Source organism: Excalfactoria chinensis, chromosome 4 (genome assembly GCF_039878825.1).
Source record: "Excalfactoria chinensis isolate bCotChi1 chromosome 4, bCotChi1.hap2, whole genome shotgun sequence".
NCBI classification, from domain to species: domain Eukaryota; kingdom Metazoa; phylum Chordata; class Aves; order Galliformes; family Phasianidae; genus Excalfactoria; species Excalfactoria chinensis.
The window spans coordinates 15,520,583-15,539,066 of NC_092828.1; the positions used below are offsets into that span (position 1 = coordinate 15,520,583).

The 18,484-nt window shown below is 33.0% G+C and overlaps 1 protein-coding gene across 6 annotated transcripts in view; it reads left to right on the forward strand.

Annotated features, from left to right (window-relative positions):
* SLIT2 (slit guidance ligand 2) overlaps nucleotides 1-18,484 on the forward strand; it is a 246,971-nt gene that overhangs the window by 205,344 nt on the left and 23,143 nt on the right. For 4 of the 6 annotated variants that reach the window (XM_072335340.1, XM_072335335.1, XM_072335336.1 and 1 more), the window contains 8 exons: nucleotides 729-800; nucleotides 1,022-1,093; nucleotides 2,444-2,515; nucleotides 4,933-5,096; nucleotides 10,090-10,214; nucleotides 10,346-10,443; nucleotides 11,848-11,987; nucleotides 15,981-16,007. In XM_072335340.1, the coding sequence (XP_072191441.1) occupies nucleotides 729-800; nucleotides 1,022-1,093; nucleotides 2,444-2,515; nucleotides 4,933-5,096; nucleotides 10,090-10,214; nucleotides 10,346-10,443; nucleotides 11,848-11,987; nucleotides 15,981-16,007 (770 nt within the window). The remainder of the gene's footprint in view (nucleotides 1-728; nucleotides 801-1,021; nucleotides 1,094-2,443; nucleotides 2,516-4,932; nucleotides 5,097-10,089; nucleotides 10,215-10,345; nucleotides 10,444-11,847; nucleotides 11,988-15,980; nucleotides 16,008-18,484) is intronic. The other 2 variants (XM_072335337.1, XM_072335339.1) reach the window with 1 other exon arrangement.

Here is an 18,484-nt window from a genome sequence, read left to right on the forward strand (position 1 = left end):
TCCAACATCACCTCAGAAACAACCTCTTAATCAGATTCAAAATTAAATTTCATCACCAAATAGAGTAAACTTCAGTGAAACAGCCAGCAGGAAATGAAAACTAGAGCAAAATACAAGTCTCGGGAACAGACATTATTTAAATTCAGTACAGTTCTTCAAAGCTTCTTTGAAGCTACCAGTGTACCACTCCAGCTTCTATCATACTTGCACTTAAGAATTTATCCATTAGAATATCGAACAACAAGAAAGATGTTAAGACCATAAATCATAGATAGTGTTCTGTATAGTAGTCCGGCCTTTGATGTATTCAGCCTACAGATGTGAAGTAGAATATTATATGATATTTACTCAGGTTTCATTAAGGACATGAAAAAAAAAAAAAAAAAAAAGATTTCAACTTTAAAACATCACTTTTATTTCTATATTTCGGTTCATGTAAGACTGTGTTATCAACTTAGTAGCATGATGGACATTGCTGTTGTAAAAGAATGCACCACGCTGCTTTTTCATCTGTGTTGAAATGAAAATGCTTTTCATTGATCAAGCTAAATGCTTGCTGGGCTTGTGTATGGCATGTGTAAATAAAAATGTATGCTGCTTTAAATATTGATACCAATGATGATGCTACTTCTACTAATAAAAATAATTTGTCTGTCAGTTTAACTTCCAGTGTTTCAGGACTCGGGCAGTCATTTTAAGGTCTGAATTTTTGAATTTATTTTTTATAGAGATTTAAGTAACAACAGAATCAGCACTCTTTCTAATCAGAGCTTCAGCAACATGACTCAGCTGCTCACCTTGTAAGTTTAAACGTGTAACATTGACACTTTGAAAACATTACCGTGTTTTTTGTCTTGAAAGAAGGGGCATTTTGTTGATATTAAAGCTTGCTTGTTGTGGAGGCTGTAAAATAACTTGTTTCCTAACGAGCTATGTGTGCAAAAGCTGTTTATGGTTATGCTCTGCATTCTGTTTACTAAATGCTTGATTCACTTGCTGACAGTAATGTGTATATTTTCAGAATACTTAGTTACAACCGCCTGAGGTGTATCCCTGCACGGACTTTTGATGGGTTGAAATCACTTAGGTTGCTGTAAGTATTATTTTTTAACCATTATTATTTTCCAAAATTTTTATTTGGACAAAGCAGATACTGGATTTTAAAATCTATCAATTATTTGAGAAGTGATGATTATGTAGTCATAGAACTCTAAATTCATTCTAGGAGATTATGCTGTCAAAACACTGCAGAAGACACTAGATGATCCTGGACAATGAGTATAGACTAAAGCATATGGTTATGACTTTTCTGCTTTTTATTCTTGACTGTGCCTTTTTTGAGTTATGTTCTTGATTGCTATGATAATTAAATTCTAACAAATATGTAATATAAATAAATTTCTCAGTTATATATGAGTGTTCTTGCAGTTGAATTATAAAGATGTTTATTTCAACAATCAATTTCCATATTATTTGCTTCACTTATTTGGGAGCATTTCCAAAACCACTGCATTATTATTAACTATTGAAAATCATTAATATATATATGTATATTCTAAGAAAAATTTCACTTTGAACACCAAGAAAAAACATGGTTGAAAGGGCATGAGGATAAGCAGTAAAAACAAGAGAAAGCAAAATAAAAACCAATGTGTCAACTTTACAACTTCAGTTTGTTATAAAAAAAAAATAAAAAATGATAAATTCTATATCAAAAGATTCCACAGCTGAAAATGTAATTTTTGTCTCTATTTTGGTATTTTATAACTATTTTGTTGCTTAAATTAATTAAAAATCTCAAGGGTGACTTTTTTTTTCTCTATGCTCATATACCTCCACTTATTTTATATAAATACAAAAAACTTCAACTGTTAGCCATAAGTCTGTATACATGTAAATGAATAAATTTGTTTAAAAGGAGAGAATTTTATGTAGGTATGCTATAGTAGACCTGTCCTGGTATTGATGCTTAATAAGGTCTTTACAACCCAATTAAGAAAACAGCCTTAATACTTGCTTATATTCATGAATAGTCACTACCTGTGTTTTCCATGTAACCATGAGAGATAAAAAAAACACATGAACAAAACTAGTGGGAAAAAAGTCAGAAATAACAGCTCTTCTGCCAAACCTAAAGTCAGGAAGCAATTTGCAGAAATACACTTTTGACAGACCTTTGTTCTTTGGATTTTAAAATATTCATATCATTATTAACATTTCTAATTAAAAATATAAGTTGAAAAAAAAAATCAAGTGATGTGTAGGCAGCAGGTTAGAGCTTTAAGAAGAGTGGAAACCCAGATGAACTGGGAAAACAACAACAACAACAACAACAACAACAAAAACCTTTTTACAAAAGCTGAAATTTTTAAAATGAATACGCAGTTTTATCCATATCTGATGTTTTATCCATATATCTTATTTTATTTATTTTCTTTCTAAGGTCTTTACATGGCAATGATATTTCTGTTGTTCCTGAGGGAGCCTTTAATGATCTTTCAGCATTATCGCACCTGTGAGTATTCAGATGATAAAAACATCTTTTACATTATGTTTAGCAAATTCCATATAGTTGAACAGTGATAGCAAGTCTGCTATGGAACAAACCCATGCAGAAGCACAGGCTGGGTACTGGCCAGCTTAGCAGAAAAATCCTGGACCTCCTGGAGGGCAGCAAATTGAACATCAGTCACATGCCTTTATGGGAATGAAGGCGAAAGATTCTCTGGACCAAATTAGGAAGTGATTAGCAAGGTGACTGAGGAGACTGGTCATTCAATGTTCAGCCCTTGTAAGGATAGTTCTGGAATACACATTCAGTTTCTCCAGTGCAAAGTAGAAAATAGAGCAAGTCCAGGAGTAAGCAAGGTGGAGTGTGCAATGTGAGCTGTGAGGAGACGTTAAAGGAAGTGAGCTTATTAAGGAGATAAGAGTGTTTTGAAAGATGGACCTACAACAGTCTTCAAGCCTCTAGTCTAAGGGAATTACAGCAATGACTGAAACAGATTTTTCTTAGAGGGTACAAAGCAAAGGATGAGAGTCAACAGTCACAATCTGCAACGTAGGAAGTTTCACTGAACTTAATAAAATGATTTGGAAAAGGTTGCCCAGAGAAATGGTGAAATCACCCCCCTGGAGATATTCATAACTCAAGAAAGCAGTCCTGCTCTGACTTTGAAGTTAGCCATGCTTAGTGCAAGAGGTAGGACTAACTGACCTCCAAAGAGCTCTCCCAACCTAAATTATCCTGTGATTCTCTGCTGATGGTTATTAACTTGACATTGAATGCATAGCATCTGATTACACAATCTCATCAGTGGCAGTACTTCTATTCTTAGTGTTCAGTGTGAACTCCAAGCGAGTTACCTACCTATAAACCGTAACATGTTTATGGATAGTTATTAAATCTTTGCTTGCAGTTGAGGAGTAAATTGACTGATGCCTTTAGATGTACTTGTTTTTTATTTTTCTGAAAATCTGGAGTTAAATAATTATCTTCTAGTTCATTGTTGGACATTTGCATTTAATTTTCCATTTCTCAGAAATTCTATGAGCCTGATTAAGCTTTAAGTCATTGATAACTTCCTCAAATGCTACTATTAAACTAGCTCAACTGTATCAAATATCAGTAAGACTTAAATAGACTTGATTGTCTTTGCTGTTAATTTTTTCTAAATGTTACTAATTATACTTTCTAACATTCCTATTTTAGCAGAGTAACTGCATTACCTCTATTTGGACTGACAGTTACTCTTGCAAATATGACCTGAGCAAATTGTAGGTATTTCTTTTTACATGGGAAGTGCCTCATGATCCAAACATAATACCAGGTCTCATTTTTGTTACAACTCTGACTAAAGCATGACTGAACATGTATATATGTACACGTACATGTATATATACAATTTTTTCTGTTCATCTGGAAGCATGCAGATGTAATGAAGAGAACTTCTTACTTAATGAGGCAGAAAGCGTTTCTGCAGTAGTTCCTACCATCTTTGCTTGCCAAGAATTTTATTCTCTCACTTGAAGATGAACTGATCCAAAGCTGTTCAACAATCTGAAAAAAAAGCTTGATGCTTATTTTGTTCCTTGAAAGGATTATGGATATACTTTTATGGAATAGCACAATGTTTTGACATCCAAATCTGCATAAGACATAATGGTTCTCAGAGTTTTAAGAGTATTTATGATTTCTAGCAGGAAAAAAAAAAAAAAAAAAAAAAAAAAAAAAAAAAAAAAAAAAAAAAAAAAGACATCTAAAAATCCTTTACACTAATTAATTCCAAAAAATCTCTAGCTAAACTGTTTGCTTTTTAATTTAAAAATAAATCAAATTTATTTAAAGAAACTGATTTGTTTTTACAACAGGACAATTCTTACATAGCTCCCACTAAGCTAGGACTATATAGCTTTATTTACTTATAAAGGAGAGGTTTCTTACAGTGGGATAGCTCCAAAGAGGAAATATCAAATTTTCCAAATCAAATTTGGAAGTTTGCAAACAGATTATTTGTACCAGCCTGGGAGTCGTAAACTGAAAAGGAAAGATATCTGGGCGGAACTCTGTGGGCTTGCTCTGGTTGCTTTGGAAGAAATAGATTTTTTCTTCCTAACCCAATTTTCAAATATCAGTTTCATTCTGATGATTCAGCTAAACTCACTCATTACTGCCAAAGGTATCACAGAGATAGCTTACAGAAGTGTAGCCAAGAATGACTAGGTTTCTGACCAGGTTTACTGCTAAAACTGTTACTTATTCTTTTGGAGCCTCAATTCAGACACTTCATGCACTTAGGGTGGATTTGATGGAGGCAGGATTGATCAGTGCTTTTAGGAGGTATTTTTCTGCCAACCTTGGTTTTCTGGGTTCTGTTTTTAAAAGCAAGCCTTTAAAACCTTATTCGCATTTTGTCTTTGTGCTTTCCACAGGGCTATTGGGGCAAATCCTCTTTATTGTGATTGTAACATGCAGTGGCTGTCTGACTGGGTAAAATCAGAATACAAAGAACCTGGTATTGCACGATGTGCTGGCCCTGGAGAAATGGCAGATAAACTTCTACTCACAACTCCATCAAAAAAATTTACTTGCCAAGGTACTGTTATGTATGTGTTGGGTTTGATTTTTTGTTTGTTTGTTTGTTTTCTTTTTTTCTTTTTTTTTTTCCACATTCATTTGCATTTGAGCATTTGTTATAGATTCTTCACTCTGCCTTGTCATAATTTTCCCTTGTGCTTAGGAATCTAGTCGTTACATTGAGTTGTATCTATTTTAATAACTTCAGTGACTTTTTTTTCCAAGCAGAAGGTTGAGAAAGAATGTCTTCTGATTTACAGTATAATAATCCTCAGTATATGGGTGTACATAGGTACCTCATACTATCTTTGTCATGAAGTGAAATTTAATTATTTAATTTACACTTTTCTTAGCCAAAGAACATTCTTTCCCTTTGATTTCTAGAGTAATAACTAGAAATATATTCATAATCCTTACAGACTGCGTTATCTTTGTGGTATGTGGTTCCTTCAGTATGTGAAGAATGCTGTTTTCTTCGATGTTTCAGAAGAAAGCCTAGAAAATGCAGAGTAGATAAAGGATGTGATTTCCTTTATAGAGATAACATTCCAGAATGCTATTATGTAAGGAGGTTTCTTTGGGTGTGAAACAAGTACTTATCTGCTTGTTGGTACCAATGCTCTTGGCACCTTTATCACAGCTTGTACTCCATTTAATTCTCAGGTTCTTTTTCTGAATCTTAGAGCTTGTTGTCTTAGAAAAGAATCATTTTGATTCATACTTGAGCATCGACTAGGTTTGTTTTGCTGTTTAATCTTCCTCTATGCTGTCCATTTCTCCCGTTTTAAATATTTTCAAACCATGCCGTATAATCATTTTTCAGACTCGGACTTATACTTGTAAGTCATTACTAAGCTTAGAGTTATTTGTGAGGCATCATATAAATATAATCTTGTCTTTTGTAGAATTAATTTATTCTCAGGGTTTAGGTAATCTTCAAGATATTTTTACTCATTCATCTTTTAACACATTTACATGTGATAATCCATTTGTAAATTCTTCCTTTAAAAAAGTGATGGGACTGTGCCAGCTGTATTAGCTCTCATTCCAAGTTGTTCTTCACTGCACATTCATCCTATTTAATCTTCTCTCCATAGACTTTCCGTGAAAAATGATTTTATAAACAAAAAACAATGGAAATTCAGCACTTTATTTTTTCTTTTTTTAACATGCTGCCAATTGATTGTCTTTCCTTCCAAATCATTCTTGAATTTTTTCAATAGTGCTTCTTCAAGGTCATACCTGTGCTATGTTCGTATGATACTAATCTTTCCCAAAGTTCCTTTGTCTGATTTTAAGTAGAAGATTTAGTGGCCAGGCCAGTCTGATCAAGCATCCACTAAACACTGTAGGTATGCTCTTATTACACATTGCTGTAGGGATATAAGTGAAAGAATATTTTCAAGAAGATGAAGGACTTGATTATTTTTCCATTTTAAAAATCTGAATTGCTCCTTCCTACAATCACTGTTATGTTTCCATCAGAATCCAGATAGTATATCTTACTTCTCTCCCATCAGAAAATATCCTTTATATTATTATGCAGGGTAAGAACTGTATTTGTTTCACTTCCAAGAGTGGAGATCTGGTATTATGGATACATTTGAGAGAAACTAATTTTCCTGCTACTGTTCTTCTGTGAAGATGCTCATAATTACAGATTGCCACTCAGCAGCTTTTCAGTGACATGATGGCCCTGTAAGACTTTATATACCTCTTACTCAAAGATAAGTAATTTTATCTTTTGCTTACAAATGATCTTCCAAATAGGAATTAAGAAGATGCTGTATTTCTACTAAAAGCAAAATTTTAGGCTATGAGAGGAGATTTTGTCAGATATATATCTGCTTATATTCTGTTATTGTGTACAGAAGTGTGTAATTCCTTCTTATCAGTATCTGCATTCATCTGAAAGTGAAATTGGTTCTTGAATCTGACTCACACAAAAAAATAGTTTGCTTTGAATATGAGCATTTAAAAATGAAACCTCAGTTCTAAAATTTCATAAAATCACTGGAAAAATGAACCTTACTCTAATTTTTGAATTGCTTTCTTGCAAGGGTCATCCGTTAGTATTTCCTTCTTGCAGTTGTTTTTTTCTAGGTTTGAGTTGTTTTTGTTTTGTTTTGTTTTTTCCACATAGCCTCTAACAGATTCTCACTCTTTACTCTTTTACCATTCATGCCCTGCTTCTAGAGATTCCAGGGCCTTGTGGTTTTCTGATACCAGGTAAGGTTGCAAGTAATACCTGGAATGGGTGATATGTTTAAGAACAGACCTTCTGACCTTCCTTTTGTGTACCTCAAACAGACTTCTTTCCCACAACATGCATGCTTACTGTTTGTTTTCCCTTTTGATGAATTTAGAGCTAATTCTTCATGATACGTCATTCAACACAGACTGTATGAAATACTTTATTATTTCAAAAGCGTAGGATCAGGGTCCGAAAGTTACCTGATGGTTTCCACTGCATTGTACTGACATCAGTGATTTCATTAGCAGTTTCAGTTTAAGTGACTCTCTAGATACTGATTTTGATGCAAGAGCAAAGACGATCTCCTGAGTCATAAAAAGTCAGTATTTCTTGCAAAGGCTTTTGAGAAACTGGTTTTGTGAAGGTTGATGTTGTGTTTTTCTTCAAAAATATTAGATAGGTAAATGTGTGTGCGCGTATATTTATTAATAAAATAATACACACTCCATTTTTCACTCTTTATGGAAAACAGTGCTTATTTTGCTTTTAAGATTTTTTTCCAGTTATGTCTTATGCAAAGATATATAACAACAATGTGAAAAATTAAATAATGGAATATTAACCTTTTTTTTTGTTTTGGTTTTTGTTGTTGTTTTTTTTTTTTAATATATAGCAGTCTCCTAGCAAAGCCAAAGAAGGGAAGGAAATACATAGTAAAAGTGAGAAAAGGTTCTGGTACTTCCTTTTCATCAAAAGTAGAAATATCTGAAACACTTCAATTTTTGATCCTACAGCTGAGGAATGATGAATCAAATTATTCATTTTTTCTTGGCTACTGTACATATGGAGAGGTTTGAAATTAAAATTTATGACACAAAATCAGACAGTCTTGCTTACTAACCTGTTGGGAATTGTGTTCCCATTTGGTGACTCTATTTTAGAGTTAAAATTTAGATGGCTAATTTACATAGGAAAATAATGTCTGTTAATTAATGTTTTTAAATTCATGCAAAATAATGATCATTTTATTGAATGAGAATTAGAAATGAGGCCATGATATTGGAACAAGGAAGAGCAGAGACATACTCTTACAGAAAAGTAGGGGCTTCTTACCACATATATTTTTCATAGGACATCGTAATACTCTCTAACAATAATTTGTAATAGTCTAAGGTCTTTTTTTTCAACTTGCTTACCTTTGCTCTTTGCTGTTTTAAGAAACTGTAATCATCTAAAGATTTTTCTTTCAAGATAAGGTAATGAAAATAAGAATAGTCAATGATCTACATAGATGGTGTCTCTGGCAATTGTCGCAACTTACCTTACTACAGATTACTCTGTTCATCTCCCAGCATTTGCTTGCAAACTGACACAGATGGAATCCAGCAGCTATAGATTAAAGGAAAAGTTTGTCAATCTCTCTGTAGCACCCCTACTGTATCCTTATAATCATATGGCTTCCTTCCATCCCAGCTCCTTTACAGAAGCTTTTAAGAGCTTAATTGCCAAATTTAAAATAAATTATAAAAGTTTAAATAACAGAAAGCAAAAAGCCACATCATATATCATTAAAAGTGCAGTTACTTCAGAAAAAATCACAGTCTGGCTCCTTTCATTTAAAATCTCTTAGAGAGCAAGCAGGCAGTTCCACCACTAGGTCTAAGGAGGTTGTTTTGCCGAGTCACTGAAGAAATCACAGGTTATCCATTAAGATTTAAAAATTATAGATGAGTGTAGATTTTTCCACAAGTCAAATCTGAAGTCAAGCTGGAGTCAGTAATGTCATCAAGCAGTAAAGCTGAAGATATGAGAAAATGTGTTCGTTCTCTTAGTAGGCATTTGGTCAGGTCACCCATTTTCTTTTACAATAATTAATCCTTAAATGTGCACAAATTATTTGAAATTGAAACATTATTGTAAGCAGGTGATTTCTAATTTTAAACTGATAACTGGTAATTTATTTGCTTGTCTGACAAAAGAAAAAACAAAAACAACAATGGAACAGCAACTGATAGTTTATAATTTGAAAATATGCCATAAAAAAAGCAGCATTAAAATTGTAAGGCAAGAGAAAATAATTCTCTAATAAATATTTATATAATAGGAATAAGATTTATGTAGAATAAAAAATCAGTCTGGTTTGTAAACTTTAGATATTGTCAACATTCATTTCTAATTTCTGTCTTTATAACCATTAATAAAAGAAGCAAGACTGCAGGCATTGGAGGCGGCCCTCTTTTGCATATATGTTCATGTTACTTTGGGGTTCAGCTATTGCAGAAATGAACTCTGGCTGACTCCATAATGAGACAAAGCACTGTATAGACCTACTTACAGTAAAATAGCTTAGACAGTATACTTTACAACATTGTAGTTAGATGTTCAACTAATGCTGCTAGTTCATTTTGCCATTAGTTCTATGTAATCCTGCAAATAAATAAAATTAGAGTACTTGGTAATACTACCAATGGAAGTACTGGAAACTATGATAGCCTTTCTTTTCTCAGAAACAGTTTATACCTGATTTGAAACTGTATTCTTGATTTTGTTAATAAAAAGGGAAGGCAACTATCATGGGTCAGAACTGTACGGATTTCAGAAAACAAGGATATGAAAAGAAAGATTAAAGACAAAAATTGAGCAGCAAATATATTTGGGCATGACAAAAGAATTAAGGACAATCAAGCATTCCATTCATGAAGAAATACCACCATCTTATAAACAAATACTGTTTTAAAATGTATAGCAGTGTAGCAGATACATCATGTCAAATATTTATTAGTAGTTTGTTTCTGAATATCACATTTGTATTTTTAAGGGCCCGTGGATGTCAATATTCTTGCTAAGTGTAACCCTTGCTTATCAAATCCATGTAAAAATGATGGAACCTGCAATAATGATCCAGTTGACTTCTACAGATGTACTTGCCCATATGGTTTCAAGGTAGGTACTGGCTGAAAAGGAAAAAAATCATGAAATATCAGCCTCTCCCTTTTAACAACAACTTGTTTTAATTGACTTCCTTCCGTTACTGTCTGCATTTTCTTCTTAAATGACACCTGTTCCCTGCATAGGGTCAAGACTGTGATATTCCCATTCATGCCTGCATTAGTAACCCTTGCAACCATGGTGGAACTTGTCATTTGAAAGAAGGAGAAAAAGATGGTTTCTGGTATGTTGTTTTTAACTCTAATAACAGAAAGAAAAACTACTGTCTTTTATATTTATACCGGTGTTAATCTTGGGGTTCTTTTTGTTGATAAAGGTACCACAAAGGCAGGTTTTCAGTGCTTCTAAAGTTTTCAGATATGTCACTGTCTATGGAAAGCTTCTAAAGCCCCAAAACTGTTAAAAACAACAATAAATGGTTGTGATTAGTGGAGGCCTTTCAGGTCAAGACAACATAATATTGACTCCATTATGCTAATTAATAGCTGGCTCGATCCCTGCTGAAAAAATCTCACAATTTATCTGTTGTCGAGTGTATTACTTTAACAGACAGCATGTAAATGATAAAATTTAAATCCCAGTGAAAGAGAAAATTAATGATTCATTTGAAACTCACTATGCCAGCAGATAAACATGCTGTGAGCATTTTTAATCTTGAGTTATTTAATCACACAGTACAATTACTCCAGATGTACTTCATGAATTATGAAATAAAGTTCTTTAGCATTCTTCTGTGAAATTATTAGTCATTTAATAATCTACACCTCAAGCTTGTTAGAAATGACACTTCCCAAAGAAACAATTCATTATCCTGCAATTCATTAAGACATTATTTTTATTTTTTAATCCATATTCTGCTCAAAGATTAAATACTGTTCTATTTAAAATTAAGTATATAGAAATTACGTCTGCAGAATTCAAAGTGACATAGTCCTGTCTCAGAATTTGACCTTTTACATTTATTTGTTTAAACACAACATATTTTGAAAATCAACTCAATCTTGTAATCAAAGTTACAGTAGTTATATATGCTGCAAATTATATGAAGATGAATTCACTGTCATATTTGCGAGATATTTGCTACCTTATTCAGTATATTTATTTTGTGTAAACATATGTAAAAGCAAAATAAAAATCACACCTTTGAAAAGTTTATGTAGGCTTTGTTTTCAAATATAAATACATGTATTGTATGTAGAACTTTAAATACAGATAGATGATGATGCATTTAACTAAATGATAGTTGAGTAATTGTACTACATGCTAATCTCTGATTTAGCAGTTCTTTTCCATTTGTTTGCTTTTATGAAGAAGGCAAACAACAGAAAAAGCAGGATTATTTTCCTTAAGAAATACAGTCCCATGTAATAATAGAAAGGTAGCATACATTTCAGAAGTGGCCAGTTATTTCAGAAACCCCTTAAAATAAAAGGCACAAATTTAGAAGCCTTTTTGTCTGTAACTTAAAGTGATAAAAATATTTTGGGAATATGTAGTACACTTATTTTATACCATCCATATTCTCTTAGAGGTAATGATTAAAATTAGCATCCCTATTAATTACAGGACTTCTCTGACCTCCTCAGCTGAAATATTTGTGTGCTTGGTTTTATTTTTGGTTTTACAGGTGCACTTGTGCAGATGGTTTTGAAGGTGAAAATTGTGAAATAAATGTTGATGACTGTGAAGACAATGACTGTGAAAATAATTCTACTTGTGTGGATGGAATTAATAATTATACTTGCCTTTGTCCACCTGAGTATACAGGTAGGAGTATAAGAAAGAGATATTCCTAGTAGGAAAGAGGTCTGTACATGAGTCACTTTGCAATTGACTTAAAGCCAAATTCCCTCAATAATTCTCTTCTGCATGGTTTGTAGTAAAACATAGACTTATAACTACTCATTAATTTCCCTGTTAGCTTTGCAATTATAGCACTTTGAAATTTAAAAGACATTTCAAAATGCGTTCCTCACATATGTTTACCTAGCCCAACCAGGCCAATGAAGAATGCCTATAGAGGTAAAAATCTTAAAAAAATATATTAGTTTTATTTCTGTTCTCCAAGTTGTTACCAGGGCAGAAAAGTGTCTATTTCTGCTGACATGGAGATGGATTTGGTATCCTGGATGTTGTCCTGCCTTTCTTTAAAAATATAAATACAGATTGCGATAAAGAAAATAGCATCACAAGAAAATTGCAGCATTAAAGTTGGCAGCCAGGCTCTTCTTTTTGAGACACAGGGTACTGGCTTGTTCTCATAATCTCTGTGAGAATGGAGAGTATTTAGAACAGGAACTCATGAGAACAAGAAGGATTTTTTGTTTATGTTCATCTGTTAAATGGGTTTTCTAATTAGACAGATCTGCTTTCTGTCAGCTAGCAGACCACTAGGAGAAAGAAGAGTTTAAATTCACAAAACCATGATTTGAAACACATAACAAAGAAGCAAGATCCTCTCTAACCTAGGAATTAACTAAACACCCCCTGTACTTAATATAATCAGTCCTATCGTGTCTATCAGTTATGCTTTTCACCATCCTCAGGGAGCACTAAATTTGAGCTCTGGAAAACCGGAAGGAGAAGTAAAGTAATGAAGTAGTTTCACTTATTGAAAACACAGCTAACACCTTTTTAATCCAAGGCATTTCCATCATTATTTCTACAACCTACTGGATTGCTGAAATGATTTAGTGTTCAGATTTGAAGTCAGTATTTAAATCTAGAAAGCCATCAATGAGAAAAAATGATAGAACACAGGTATAAGAAATATGATATTTTAATCTAATATATGTATTCATCCAGTACCTATTCTGGGTAAATGTTTGGAACAAATTAGTCCATGAAGAATAAGAAACAGTACCTAAGGGGATATGAGTTAAAAGCATATGTAGCCAGAATAAGGTAAATAAGAATAACGGAGTGGTCCACATCTGGAAGATGAGATGTAACCTACTGCTTAAACAGAAAACTCTTGTCAGGTACTGCTCCCTCAGAGTACTGGAAAGCAACTGACAGTTCAAGCCTTAGAAAGAAATAGTAGATACAGTGTCAATAAGTAGTGGCAGATGTTTGTTATTTCTCCTATATCTAATATTTCAGCTGTATCTGAGTCAAGATTCAAGATCCTAGTATCAGCTGCTATCTCCTTTGAAAATGAACAGATACTCTTTTGTGTAGGATGGAAGAAAGCAAACCAATCACATCGGTCTAGTTTTCCTATTTAATGGTTTCAAGCTAAGAGCTTTTGTGTACTTATTAAATAGTAGACAATACATTAGAATATCCATCCTCCTCAGCAATTTTTTGCCTGTGTTTCTTGTTTCTTCATTTCTGACATTACTCTAGGTGCATTTGGACTGCTAGGGCAAACAGCTTGTTGTATTCATAATAACCCATGGGAAGGACTGTTTTGTATTAAATATCCATGGAGTGTATACAAAGGCTTGTTTATATGTGCCAGCCTAAAATTTTGATTAAGTGCTTGCTGCATTTCTGTTGTATTTTAATTGAAATGTATGTTTTACATTTACAATTAAATCTTCAATTGTAGTATTTCTATATACATATATATATATATAAACAGAGCAAAAATGAGAGCATAAATGTTTGCAGCATTTTTAACTTGATGTTTGTAATGCAGTATTTTTTTATTTTTATTTTTTTTAAAGTTTATAGAGAAGAAAGTGTATTTTTAATTTGACTCATATCTAAGGAAATGACAGTTACTTTGCTTTGAGGACCTGCTGTTGTAGAATGCTGTGCATAAATCTAACAAGAAAATGCTGTGAGTTTCCATGCCAAGTGCTTTTGTTTGCTAACTGGAATTCTTTTAGAAAAGAAAATTTGTTTTCATAGATAGTTTCTGGTCAAAATCGGTACTCAAATCAGTAGGTCATATAAGTACATTGTTTCCAAACCACATGAAAAAAAGACACTCCAAACATACAAGACCGGTGCCTCTGCTCGTTTTATTGACAAGTAGGACATAAGCTGAAGCAAACTTTCAAGTTTTTCTTTCCACAGGAGACAGTACAGAATTCTACAGAACATGATCTGTCTTACAGAGCATTTGAAGTTAGGATGCATTCTGTGAGATCTTAAGCCAGTTTTAATTCAGAGAAAATATAAGGAGAAAATATAAAACGTCAAGTTTATCTTTTACACTTGTCACCACTGTTCTTTCTTACTAATTATTAACATACTTATTTAAATAACTTCCAATGTAAAGAGTTAGTCTAGATACATTAGGATCTAGAAATGGTAGTGTTCAGAATATAAAATGATCTTCCAGTTGCCTCAAGTGTGTATGTGATATCAAATTAATTATTGTTTTTTCCTCTTGCCCAACACTTGATTTGAACACAATAGAATCCATACCCAGTAATGATACAGTGATTTTTCATTAAGAGTTTTGCAGGCATTTGGATGTTGGTGCATGTTTTAAAATCAGATAGGTATATTACTATGTGCTGTTTGGTTTGGTTTGGTTTTTGTTTTTTTCATGGAAGGCATTTTTCAGTAGATAAACAACTGTACAGCTGTACTAGCTAGGCAGAAGTAGGTTAATTGTCAGAAAAACTGGCTATATATTCTGTAGGTAAAAAAAAAATAAAAAAAAATAAAAAAAAAAATAAAAAAGAGAGAGAGAGAGAGATTTTAAAATATGAAAGTATGTATCTCTAGTTCAAAAAGACCCTGAACAATAAGCTGCTGGAAGCTGAGCAGTATACATACCAGGAAAATGAAAATGCCACCACAGCCTTCTCATATTATCTTTTAATTTTGCTGACAACGCTTTGTATTGTTTATGTGCAAGATGTCATGGCGAGGATGTACTGAAAGTGGAAGTGCATCAGCCCAGAATAATTCTTCATTCTTTCATTTGCAAATATGTTTTATGTTTCAGTAGCACAGTGTAATGAAGAAGTCAGTTGGAACCCATTGGTATGAATTGTAAATCATTCTCTAAAATTTTAATAAAATTAACTCTGGAAATGCATACAAAAAATACAAAAAAAAAAAAAAATATTGTAAAGATTGTTACAGTGCAAAACTCCATCACTTTCAGCATTTTCTAACAGTCTCCTGAGCAGCATTTACACTTCTTAAATAAGTGTTATTGATTTAAAAAAAAAAAAAAAAAAAAAAAAAAAAAAAAAAAAAAAAAAGGAAAAAAAGAAGCCTGTTTAGCTTATATTGCTTAAGAACCAGGAACTGATTTTTCTCTGTGGAAAGTGGAAAGGAGAAGAAAGGTATTTGCACAATACTATGAGCTTTCTTAAGATCACAGGCTGTAACTGTGAAATAAAAGGAAGCAAATGGAATCGTCAGACATTCAGACTGTCTGATGAAATCTTGAGAAATAAAACATTAAAATGTTTTGCTATGTCCTGCACTCTTTAACTCTGCTGTTCTCTTAACATTATCATCTCCTTTATTTTAAACTCAGTCTAGTTAACATCAGGTCATTTTGTGTGTATTCTATAGACTACAGATAATCATTTATCTTTCTCATTACCATCAGTCATTAGATCACAAATCTAACAGATCCAAAAGTAAAATCTTTCTTATGCCACCAGTGGCGTGCACTTCTTACCTCTTCTGTTTGTTTTGCTCTGCTGTAGGTGAGACTGAAGCTTGCTTCATTTTTGCTATATCAACATCTCTGCTGCTATAGCTGTGCGTTAGCTTAATGTGCTATGCTGTTGTATTACAATGTAAAAAGTCTCTTGTCTCTTCTGTCTTTGTCACTGCAAGCTGCTAATCTGAATGAAGTGGAAAAAGGTCAGTTGTCTTTTAAGCCTATTTTCACTTTCCTTTCCTTAAAGGTGCATGGATTTAAGTTCTTACAAATGATCAAATGAATCGTATATAGATATAATTTAGAAAGCTCATTGCAAATCCTGAAATCAGTCAAGTGGATATAGCTGTGAATACATGTTGAAAGAATGTCATTGAAGTTACAGATGATTGTGCAGGAGTACTTTAATATTACTTGTTTTCATATGTTTTAAAATTTGTGCATCCATTAATAAGACTGACAAAAACATTTATGTTGTGGTCTTCTGAAGTCTTTACTATCTTTAATACATACCTTGACTCCATTCTAAAGTATGCTGTGTTTTATAGCACTGTTTTGCTATTACTTCTTTATTAAATGATGGTACTAGAAATTATGCTAGAGTATAGAATGGTAGACCTTTTGTTTATCGTATGCGAGTGACCTTTTTGCCATAAGTATCTAAAGAATCTGAAATGATCTCATTAAGCTCAAGCTGTTGTACAGGAAAGGTAATGGTGGAGGTATTCATGACACAAACTTTGGTTGTTTTTTGTTGTTGTTGTTGTTTTAATAATTAATATTCTCTGCCTGATGCCTATCTCTCCAGCAGAGATAATACATCTATAGAAGCTGATCTTCTGTACAGTCCACTCTCAATCTATACAGTCTGAAACTAACAGAATTGGTGTCAGTGTGTTTGTAAATTGCATAATTAGTTCTGAAAAGCAAATGAGTCAAATCAACTTGCAGCATATTTGCTGTCAAGTAAATTTGATAAATATAATATGCACTCTATTAAATAGTGTAATATTTCACTAGTAATGAAAAAATTTTCATTAGTCACTAAATAGCACATTTAGCAAGGCTACAATTATACCATCTATGTTGAAATCTGAAGAATTATTCTTAAAATTTAAATTAAGAGCCTGAATTCCCTTTACAAATGACAGAGAGAAGCACTTCCAGAAAGTGATTCCACCACGATTTGAATATTAAGGTTGTATACAATTTAGACGTGTCCCTGTACTGCGTTCTACAGTTACTTGTTTGAACAAGTAACAATTGACCTCCCATTTTTCTTTCTCCTTGTCACTTCCAAAGCTCTTATTTCTATATTGTGTGCCCTGGTGGCGCAGTGGTAGAAGTGCCGCTTGCAACACCGGAGGCCTGGGTTCGAATCCCCCCTGTGGCGCAAGGGGTAGAAGTGCCTCTCTGCTACCCAGAAGGCTCAAATCTCGGGAGTTGGACTCGATGATCTCTAAGGTCCCTTCCAACTCGCACGATACTGTGATACTGTGATATTGTTCTCTTGCTGTCCTATTATGAAACTAGTTGATAAGGTGTGTTTGTCAGAAGGAGAAATTGCAAGTTCAGTACAGATAAATAAAAAGCTGAACTTTGATGCCCTTGTTTTTAATACTAAATAAACAAAGTATTTATAATAATAACTAGTTCAGAGTTAGTGAACCATTTTTATTTATCACATATATTTAGGGTTTCCTTTTGTAAATAAATAAATAAATAAATAAATAAATAAACAAACCTATACTTTCCTTTTGTGCCCATGAAGCCCATGAGAAACAGTTTTTTAAATGGAATCTAAACTGAAAATGTTACTTTGAAGAGAATCAAGCATCAATTTCAAGTTGAAACTGATGTTATCTGTGCATAATTAGGCTTGCTAGGATTTTGAATCCCTTTTAAATGTGATGAAGGGTAGAAAGGCAATGAATTCTGTACAGAACTGTAGTCATTGTAAGTGTATGACACAAGTGTGAACTAGCAAATATTAAAATCACTGGTTTTATCAAGAACAAATTCCTCACAAACAAATTATCAGAGACCTCGTGGTGTGAACTAAGTTCAGCACAAAAATTAAGCAGATGCGTGTGATAGGTGTTTGTACTTGCTTGCACACTGAACAGGAAAGTCATTATCAGTATCTAAGTTACTTGGAGGATCAGTGAGTTTTATCATGGCAGACAACTTTTGAACTGTGACAATAGAGGGAGAGAAGGATAATGACAAGTAGTTATCACAGTTTAGGCAAGCCCTAGACTTAGTAAATTTTGTTTTTAAGTTTCTAAACTTAATTACATGGCCTTCTAGCTGCTACAGGTAAGCAGTTGTTTCAGTTCACTTGGTAAACAAGTAGTTGCCTAAAATTTAGTAATGAAAGTAATGAAAAACAAATAATTCTTTTTCTCATAAATAATGTGATAGCATGTTGAAAAGTATGACTTCATTTAGTCAGAGTCAGAATCCTGTCTTATAAGATTTACATATAAATGCGCTGCAACTTCCTAGAACAAACCAATAACTTTCCTACTGTTGCTTTTCATGACTTGTATAATTTTGTTTTTTGAAGATTAATACTCACGCTACTGCAGTCATTTGAGGTATATTAAAGTAATTTTGCTCTGTGTTCATGAAGGCAGAGTATATATCTAAACCACTTGGCAATCTAAACCACTTACTT